Source organism: Tasmannia lanceolata, unplaced genomic scaffold, assembly GCF_043159265.1.
Source record: "Tasmannia lanceolata isolate RefF3 unplaced genomic scaffold, GAP_Taslan_0.1 ptg000023l, whole genome shotgun sequence".
NCBI classification, from domain to species: domain Eukaryota; kingdom Viridiplantae; phylum Streptophyta; class Magnoliopsida; order Canellales; family Winteraceae; genus Tasmannia; species Tasmannia lanceolata.
Genome location: NW_027518700.1, coordinates 2,079,240 through 2,089,944, shown reverse-complemented (window position 1 = coordinate 2,089,944; position 10,705 = coordinate 2,079,240). Strand labels below are relative to the sequence as shown.

The following is a 10,705-nucleotide window of genomic DNA, read 5'->3' as shown; positions in this document are numbered from 1 at the left end:
AATTTCACAGTACAGTACTGGCTTGCTATTTTCCTTGAAAACAAGAAAATTTTTCTATTAAAAATGAGTTTACCAAACAATAGAATAAAATCCATTTTCCATAGAAATAAAAATTCTGGAAAAACATTTCCATGCATCCAAACAGGCCGTACAAATTCCATATCTCTGTGAGACTCTCTCTAGATACCCTAGCAAGGACTGTCGGAAAATAGCTAGAAAAATAAGTTAAGACTGTAGGAAACTACCCTGTCACGTGAGAAAAGGCATAGAAACGTGCCAAGTCCAGCTGTCAACCTTAACATCAACCACACATGTCTTCACACGATTGCCCACAGGCCACACACTTGACCTTTCTCTTTATCTTACAGGGAAACTAATACAGATAACGGAGAGAGAATTTTTTAACTTCCTGTTTTAACTCTTTTTAGGATTTTCTTTTGTTTTCCTTTTCTGTTCTTTTTGCCATGAATGATGAAGTCCAAGATGAAATGGGTAGCTCTTGTTGGGCTTGTTCTTTCAGCTCTATCTCTCTCTGCTCATTTTCTTCTTGCAAGATACACTGGAAAGAGCATAGATGTTTACCAACCTCCAATCACTATCTTTACTTGGAGACCCATCTTTGAGAATGCAGATCTTTCTAGAAGTGTAATGCCCCAAACCCATCAAGTTTTTGCTGAATTTTTTTTTTTATCTTTCATGGGTATTTGGTTTTTTTTTTCTTATGTTATTCTTCTATTTTGTCCATTTTCTTTTGGGTTTTCAGAATGCGGATCTTTCTCAAGTGTAATGGCAAAACCCATCAAGTTTTCATTTTTTTGCTGAAAATTTTCAATCTTTCATGGGTATTTGTTTTTTTCAAATCTCACTTTCTTCTATTTTGTCCATTTTCTTTTGGGTTTTGAGAATGCAGATCTTTCTAGTAGTATAATGGCCAAAACCCATCAAGTTTTCATTTTTTTATGCTGAAAATTTTCAATCTTTCATGGGTATTTGTTTTTTTCCAATCTCACTTTCTTCTATGTTGTCTATTTTCTTTTGGGTTTTGACTGTACTTGTTATTGACTTGTAATGGAAAATAAACCAAGCTATTATCAGTTTTCCTGACTGTAATTTTGATCAGTTTCATGGGTTTTTGGGTGTTAGCTCTGTTCTTATGTTTGGGTTTTGAGTACTACCTCTTTTTGTGGATCATATGCAGACAAGTGGAGAAACACAATCTAGGTCCATCTTTTTGTTTTACTGTAGATTTGATTTGCTTTATGTTTGTTTTCCTTATTGGGTTTTCAGTGTACTAATTTTTGGGTGAGAATGGGCAATCCAACTGAGATTTCATGGATCATTTCTTTTTTACTTTTCTTTAAAATGTAAATTGGATTAGTCCCTTGGGGGTTTGTTTTCTGGTCTGACTTTTTTCCTCCTATACCTTGCTTTTCATTCTGGGCTTTGACTGTACTCTTCTTTTGGTGACTCAGGGTTCAATTTATAAAAGATTATGGGGTCCTGTAAGGCCTCTTGAATCACTACATCCACATGCAAATCCCAGAGAAAAATATGAAGGTTAAATCTTTCGTGCCATTATCTTGGTTCTCTTAAGTATATATCTGCAGGTATTAGTTGTTACGATGCTATGGATGTCTATCATTTTCATGCTTTAAGAAGAGGAAAGGAGTTGCTTTTTTTTTTTCTTTTGAATCTTTTGTTAGAGTTGAATGATGGTTAATTTTCTGCACGTAATTTTGAATTTTCGGTATGGCGAGATTTCGTAGTCCAGAATGCAACATTGTCAGTTTACATGCTATTTTATCTGGTAACCCAGATTATATGTATCTTCTGGAATTATCATGACTTTCCTTAATTTGATAACTGTATCATGATGTATGAAGCATCACCTATACTAAAGGTAACTGTTCTTTGTTACAATTGACTAGAAGGTACTTAGACTGACACTCGATCTTTGCATGTTCTCCAACTGCTCAAGGTTGTAAACTTGTAATGAAGAGAATAGAATCAACCATATAATAAAAGATTTTCTAAAGAAGAATGGATCAAGATATAAGATGCACACTGTGGATGCATCATTTAATTATGTTGCTCTTATAAGCTCTGAATAGGTCTTCTGTTTCAAAATGTCTCTCCACACTGGCTCCACTATTTTTATAGGTATCATCCGACATCCATCTACCGTGAACTATCTCCATACTTTTGTTCGATAACCTGCATCCAAATATAATTCCTTTCCTCTCCAAATCTCTACAGCCACTTACCAAAAAGTGCATAATTCGTAGCTCTGAGGTTGCAGATACCTAGACTCCTGCAAATTTAGGTTTGCATACATCCTACCACTTAACAATGTGAATCTTCTTTTTCTCGTCTGATCTCCCTCATAAAAAGTTCCTCTGCAATTAATTTCTCTCTCTTGTTTTCTTGAAAATCCCTTTTGTGAATGGCAACAATTTATTAGAAGAAGGGCTTATCCTGGGGACCGAGGTGATCAAGAACAAGCCAAACAAAAGAAATTGAGAAAAAAAGAACATAAATTTAAGAGGAAAAAAAAAGAAGAAGCTCCAAACTCGTCCTAGAATTGCAAGCCTCACTATTTGCAGACCAATACACATGATGAAATATAACCGATCCGCAGCTGCTACAAACTACCCTTGGCTTTCTAAATCTCCAATTACACACCATCAAATCATCTTGGTTTTGATTCCACTTGACTCGGTCAACATGGCCAATGCACGTGTAGCTTCCCCTAGTCAGCTCGCCTAGTCTTTCAGGGGATCTTTTCGTAATGTCTTTTTGCATCTCTCGTACTGTCATCTTGTCGTTCGTGTGCAGACTCAGGTGATGGCTTCGATGTGCGATGCTACCCACTCCATCTTCTATATGTGGTTGGCTTATATTTGGAAGCCTTTTCACTTCTTCACTATGGTTAACCTGCCCGTGCCTCTTCACATTGCTTACTCCTTGATCTCCGGGTCATCCCTACATGTGGCATGATCATGTCATTGTAAATCACTGACGATTTTCCCACAAAACACCAACAAATGCTACCTCTGTCAAAGCGAGGAGGAATCTGTCAACCACATGTTCATTCATTGCAAATTAGCAATTAGTATATTGGTGTCTTGGGTTTTCCCAAGGATCCTTAAAGAGTTGATCGAAGGTTGGGGCATTCAAGGCTGGGATCTTTTGGCAAAAGTTTATATACTGTCATCCCATATGCAGTGCTCTGAGTCTTATGGGAAGAAAGAAACAAGAGTGTCTGAAGGAAAAAAAAGTGATGCGGTTTATATACAAAGGAGCGTTAAAGAGTTGCTTGAATGGGTTCAGATTTACAAAATCATTAATAGATGTAGAGACAGAGTAACTTCCTTTTCGCTTATTCCTAGGAGTGCTGATGCCCTAGTCGATAGCCTTGCCAAATGTGGTGTTGATATATCTGTTTTTTCCATTGGGCAATCTCTGCCCAATAATTTGCCTTTGTAATTTTTTCTTTTTAATATTCTTTTTTTCAAAAAAAAAAAATGGTATCAAATGTTTTGGGCAGATAACTAAAGCATTTCAGGCCTATGGGCATGAAGAAGTAGTAAATCTGAAGTGTCAGCATTACTCACTGATCTTCAATGAACAAGTAGCCTCGCTCAGGTCTCCTACACATTGAGTGGCACTCGTCAAATGTGATTTCTTTGGCTTCAAATACAAGTCTGGGAGTATTAAAAAAACGTACTAGTTTTGAGCATGACACTTAACAAACATTACTATGGAATCTACCTCTGTGAAGTCCATTTGTCACTCCTTAGGTACAAAGTGCCAATGATTCAGCAGACTTGCCTGCTTGAGGTGTTAAGAGGACTGAGCTGTCAGGGCATTTGGTGCACCTGATGTGGTGCTTCTGTTTGAGGCCTCTTTTCTTGTATTTTGATGATTATTTTTCTCTACTTTTGTGGCTTATCCCATCTCTTCTGTTATATTTTTTCTGTTTCTCTGTTTTAAAAAAAAAAGTGTTTAGCTATTCATGCTTGGTTGGATAATTTTTCATCAAGTTATGTCATTGCTATCTTCTTACCTTAAGTACGTAATGACAGCTCCTGATTTACAAACCAATGGCTTTGTCTTTGTCAAAATACAAGGAGGTTTCCATGAGATCAGAAATTCGGTAAGGATATCGTATCCACACCAGTTTTTGCTTGATATGAAAAATTTAGCATGCATGGAGTGTGGGTGTTCATTTTCTTGTTATTACAGATTTGTGACGCAGTTGTTGTTTCTCGGCTTCTCAATGCTACCTTAGTTATTCCTGAGCTCCAACCAACCACAAGCACCAAGGGAATCAGGTCTGTCTTGTTCCAAATTGAACTTCTATTTTTGTTAGAAGTGTAACCATGCTTATGATTGATAGAATTAGTCAGTGCTGTCGTGTATCTCAATTTTCTTTTCTTGCAGTTCTGATTTCAAGAGTTTCGCATACCTTTATGACGATGATCAGTTCATAGTAGCATTAGCAAAAGATGTTGTAGTTGTGAGAAGCCTTCCCAAAAGTTTCAAAGCAGCAAAGAGGAAGAAGGAGATTCCTGTGTTCAAAGTGTCTTATTCAGCTTCTCCAGATTTTTATCTTAAACTAGTTCTCCCAGTGCTAAAGAAGCATTCGGTAGTCGAATTGCTTGTTTCAGATGGCGGATGCTTGCAGGTACTGACCAAAAGCATTTTGTTACTGATACTTTTGCATGTTAATTTTCCTGGAATATTAATTTCAAGAATTTTTTTTCACTTTAAATCATAGTCACAAATATTTGCCTCGGGAATTTCCCAAGAAGTGTATATCTTGGGAGATTATATATTTTTTATTACTTTCGGGTTTATTTTGGGAAACAAAGTGGGAAAAAATTAATAATTAAACTTGTATAAAAGCATATAATTTAAGAAAAATAAAAAATAAAAATACCGTAAAATTTTTGTGATATTTTTCACAGTAAATGATAAATTTAAAATACCCTGATTTATTTTTTTAAATCTTGGGATTATTTCGGGGTTGTGTCGTTTTATCAAAATATCGGGAAAAGTCGAGATATTTGTGAGTGCTTTAAATCCTAGATAAAAAAACGTAGACTCAGACTCCATCAGGTTGCTCAGTGTGGCACTTCTTAGTCTGAGATGACTAAGTAGAGACTCAACAGTGTCCTAGTTTGATCAGTATTTTGCATTTGAAATTTTTGAGTGGGAGCCTATGACTTTGACTTGGTGAAATTGACTCAGCTCTACCGGTGTGTGAGTCTAGTAAAAATCAGGGTGCGGCCAAGGTATCACCACATTAACAACTGAAAATGACAGCCATATTACCTCTCTGGTCTTTTTGTATGAAAAAATCAAGTATCATAACAGTTTCGCTGGCTGGAAGAAGCATGGTGATCACAGGATATCATTTTTGTCTTCTTAGTGGCTCTGTTACATGGTTATTACAAAGTGTAGCACAAGAAAACAGGTCAATTTGATCGTATTTACCAACTTCTCTCTTTTTTTTTATCCGTGAGGCTTTGTAACACGAATGTATGATCGGTATACACAACATAGATAACAGCTGGTTTTGTGACTTTGTGACGTTGGACGCAAGTAAATAGTTATGAAATCAATAGTAGGGCTAACTAATTGGTATGATTTGTTATAGCCTGTCAATCATAGTTTCAAAAATCCCTTGACATCATCTACTTGCCCAAGTTGACTTCCTTATACCTGGTTGTGTTTTTGCCCGAGTCCACATTTTGCCCTACAAAGTTTAATCAGTACTCCTTTGACTCTCCCGAGTTATAACTGTGTCAACAGCGTACTCAGTCTCATCAACTGAGTACTCGATCATGCCACACCTAGTAGACTAGGATTTCATTTAGCCAAATTTTGGCCCGCATCCACATTTTGAAACACTGCTGTCAATGCAAATCAATGGATGGAGACACTGGACCGGTTTATTTGGCTTAATAGCTTGTTTAGTGTTCCTTAGTCCTTACTACAACTAGATTTTAAGAATGGCGAGTCAATTCATTACATTTTAGCACTGATTCTTCGAAATGTTTGGGGTAACTTGTTGACTTGTTGCTTTGCACTGTGACTCTCAGTTTGATGTCCTTAATGGACTTGTTGATAACTTTTTTCATGTTCAAATGATTTTTATCATTTCACTGTATGGGCCAGGCTATTCTTCCGCACCATCTTGAAGAATTCCAAAGGCTGAGATGTAGGGTTGCATATCATGCCCTTCAATTTCGACAGGAGGTCCAGGACCTTGCAGCTAAGATACTAAATAGGTAATAGGCTGCATCCGTCGTAGTTATCTTGTACCTTAATTTCTTATCTGCCATCTTACTTTGTGATCATAATGAAAACTTTCAGGTTGCGGGCTTCCGGGCGGCCATTTCTAGCATTTGATCATGGAATGACTAAAGATGCCCTAGCTTATCACGGTTGCTCTGAACTCTTCCAGGTAGGGAGTTCGTACCCTTATAAAATAATATGTTGTTTAATTATATTCCTCAGTTGCAAACCTTTTCTGGTATCTGATTGCGTGCATCATTTCTTGAAAATCTTCCAAAGGATGTTCATACTGAACTCATACAACATAGAAGATTATGGATGACCAAACATGGGTTGGTCAAGGGCGAACTTTCTGTTGATTCTGTGAAGCAACACCTTAATGGTTCTTGCCCACTGATGCCGGAAGAGGTGGGACATATGGGATATATGCAAGCATATTAAGTTTAGATATAAATGTATTGTCAAACAACCAATTATTCCAAAAGCTTAGGCCCTGTTTGTTTGTGGTTATGACAGCCGCTTGTGAGCCCCAAACCTATTATTAGGCTCAAAATTACATTTAAATTTGAGTCCAATAATAGGTTTAGGGCTGGCAATCGGTTGTCATAATCTAAAATGAACAGGGCCTTAAGCTGTTGGAGATGGTATTATTTAATTTTTTAAACTTTAACACCCCCTCACGTGCAGCCCCTCTTTTTGGGTTGGCCTACACATGGCACATGTGGCCCCACTTTTGGGCTTGCCATTACATGTCGATTTTTAATATCAAAGAGTCTTGAACCCAGGACCCTTTGCTCTGATACCATGTAAAACAACCAATTACTCCAGAAGCTTAAGCTGTTGTAGATGGCGTTATATAATTTTTTATACTTCAACATTTATGTTCACAAGTTTCACAATCTAGTCTATGATGCACAAGTGGAGGTTGTAATTGGTTGGCAAACATTCTCTTTTTACAGGTTGGTATCCTTCTTCGTTCATTTGGCTACTCATCAGACACGATAATATATGTTTCAGGAGGAGAAATATTTGGTGGACAGAGGATGTTGATTCCTCTTCACGCTATATTTGAAAATGTTGTTGATAGGACCTCCCTAAGCACTGTTAGGGAGCTCACAAGTATTTATGGAGGTGAGGAATGCTTGCGAAGTTCTCCCCATACAAAGCTACCTTTTATTAAAGAGGAAATGAAGTTTGAAACATGGAAAACCTCGGGTCCACGTCCTAGGCCACTTCCACCGCCTCCTGCTAGGCCTAAATATCCATCCAATATCGAGGGCTGGTGGGGTTGGGTAGGTGAAACCGCAAAGGAGCCAGAGCCAACGATTATGGAGTTGAGAACAAATGCTCATAAATTACTTTGGGAAGCAATTGACTATATAATTTGCATTGAAGCTGATGCGTTCATCCCTGGATTTGATCGAGATGGAAAGGGACGTCCAAATTTTGCAAGCTTTGTAATGGGCCACAGGCTCTATCAGTCCGCCGCTTCAAAAACGTTCCGACCTGATAGGTATCCATTTCTTTACATTCTACTGCTGTTTTTTTTTATAATAAATTTCATATGTGAAAGTACGAATTATAAGTTAACTAAGAATGCAAACACATAAAGTATGCTAAGTCAGAGAGAAACAAAAGGGTGCGACAATCCTCCCGGGAGAAAGTCAGGCTAGACCTTGGTCGACTAAATTACATAAAACCGATGCCTAGCTTTTGTGTAAAATGAAGTTGGATATAAAACAGTGGGAAATGATATGAAAACACACAGTTGTGTCAGGGTTGTTCCAAAAAACCTTCCTCATATTGCCATCTGTCCTAAAATAGAGATATGTTTTGTCATTTTATCAAAGAGATAGTGGTACTTTTTTCCTAAAGATGGTCATTAAGGTTTTGTTGGGAAAGTGATGCAATGGAGATGGCTGTTAGGAAGCTCCCTTGCACGTATTTGTCTTCCTTGCAGCTGTCTAAAATATTTTAGCAATGTGGATCTAAATTCTAAACCCGGATAAAATTAATCTGTACCCCCTCTGCTGCTTCCTAGTTGCTGTCAGTAACAGAGCCAAGAACTTTAAACTGGGTTAGAACCGCTGTCTATTTTTTTTTAAAAATTGACTTTGTATTAATTGTAAAGGAATCCGATAGGAACAAGTTGTCCCTCACTCCAGAAAGAAGAGCAACTACCCCGAGACTGTGATATTACATCAATAGAAATGGGACATACGGAGAACCACTGTCTAATTGAACTCAATTTCTTATTTTAACTGAAATTAATGGCAATGTTCTGCAGATAATCATGCTATACTACCTTAATTTTCATCTGCTGTTTACCACACACATATCCAGGTATTGAAACACAGTAACTATAGTTTTGTCATTTGAACTTAGAAATTGGAATTGTATATGTTGATTCGGCCAGGTGTGGTCTCAAATATTGACATTTTTAATCAAGAAAAAGGAATCGCCCAGAATGGATGCTAACTTAGGAGAAGGGAACTAGGAGGACCTGAAAATTTAAGAGGGAGGCAGCAGACGGCATACGGTTAATTTGAATAAATGGTGAGCAGACGGAGAATAATGGATGTTGGAGTTTATAAAAGTTAGATCACTGAAAAAGTTTTAGGATGTGAGGTGTTGATTTTTAGGAACTGCAGGGTAATGAAGTTAGGTTACAGTACCGGGTTTTGCATGTTACGATATTTTTAAAACTGAATGATGGTAATTTAACATTGATCTATAAGAAACGCCTGGACTCATTTTTGTTGGTCCTGGAGGTTCTCATACAAATATACCTTTGCTTGGGTTTATGACCCTAGGTTATTCTTTAAGTACTCAGTCAGATATGGTCGTTTTTATTGGTTTCAGTCAGATATATGGTTCAGATCACGCTTGCTTCACTTCTGAATCTGAGACTGGAACACTGGAGGCTTGTGATTTCTTTAGCAAAATGATAGTAAATATATGGAATCAGTTTATTATACTATTTTACCATTCAAAAAAAAAAGTTTATATACAATTTTGCAGTGTTCTCTGCTTCCATGTCAACATCACAGGACCAGGCTAAAATTTAAGCTGCATAGACCAAATAGTAGGGCTAACCACTAAGAAACAGCTGCAGAAATGTGAAAATGGGAAAGGAAAAAAAAACATAAGTCCCAAAAATTCAAGAACTTATTCAAAGGTAAAATATGTAAATTTCTTGAGGGTGTGGTGCACATAATCATACAGGGTGGTCTTGGATATGTTGGCTTTGAACTGAGATGGTTTCACCTCACATTACCACTCTGTAAGTGGTTGTATGGTGTGTGTACTCAAAAGTACAATTTAAATGAAATGCTTCCAAAATTGCTCTCTCTCTCTCTCCATGTTTTTTTCGTACTGCTACTTCTTACTTCTAGTGCAATATAATACAGGAAAATAGTTGCCAAGCTTTTAGAAGAAATCCACAGCCATCTATACCAAGCAAATCGAACATGGGTGGCAGCTGTGCGCAAGCACCTTGGCAGAACTGTACTAGATGGGCTATATGAAGCATCCTTAAACTCAAAGCCACTGTCCTTCCTCTCCCACCCCGTTCCTGAATGCTCGTGCTTGAGACATTCGACTTTTAAAACATCAACCCATGCTCTGAGCCCTTCAATTCGCTCACAAGCTCATTTATCCCTTGGAGTTGAGTTTCAATGCCCTGCATGGATGGACAATGATACAATCACAAATTTTGACAAGGAAAGTGAAGAGGAACTCGACGAAGATGATTCTTCATCAGGACAGCTTTTTCAGCATAGTGGTGATATAGTTGGTGGGGCCGAAACAAGTAACAAAGAAGATATCCAGATGGATGATCAAGAGGAACTTGAAGGTGGGGAAAGATAACCATAGAGGTTTAATTATATTGGATTAACAATGTTGCCGATGGTCTAGTTCTGCACCCTTGTATATATTCATTTCAGTCCATGTTTGTGGAGCCTGGGGAGGTTGGAAAAGAGTGGGCGATCTCTCAAGGTTCAAAGCCTCATGGACACAGACATAACTCAACCCTAAGATGGCTCTGATGATTGTTAAGGCAGATATGATAGAGGGTTGTGTTTGGTTCTGGATTGTGTTTCAGTTCATTCCTTGATAGAGTGGGGGCAGATAATGTGTGTCCTTTCATGTACCAACAGCCAATTTTGATATATTATTTATGTGTTCTCAATGGAAAAACCAATGATTGGTGTTGTAACTTTGTTGCCTTTCTTCCTTTATCATGCTAGTTTAATAAGAATGTAGCTTAATCTCCGTAGATGAATTATAATTGACGAAATTAACAGGTAAAATAGTAGAGTATTGATATGTAGTGTTTGGTTGTCATCTGAAGTAGTTTCCTGCTGTGGAGGGTTCATGACCAAAATAAGGGTAGTAAGGG

General features: G+C 37.5%; 1 protein-coding gene across 1 annotated transcript; it reads left to right on the top strand.

The window, feature by feature from the left end:
• Window positions 1-361: 361 nt before the first annotated feature.
• On the top strand, window positions 362-10,522 carry LOC143856813 (O-fucosyltransferase family protein). The gene is made up of 10 exons (XM_077367096.1): window positions 362-645; window positions 1,473-1,557; window positions 4,086-4,156; window positions 4,246-4,334; window positions 4,444-4,687; window positions 6,184-6,296; window positions 6,382-6,472; window positions 6,583-6,711; window positions 7,263-7,816; window positions 9,714-10,522. Exons 1-10 carry the CDS (start codon window positions 469-471, stop codon window positions 10,171-10,173), a joined length of 2,013 nt encoding a protein of 670 aa, XP_077223211.1. The 5' UTR covers window positions 362-468; the 3' UTR covers window positions 10,174-10,522.
• The last annotated feature ends 183 nt before the right edge of the window (window positions 10,523-10,705 follow it).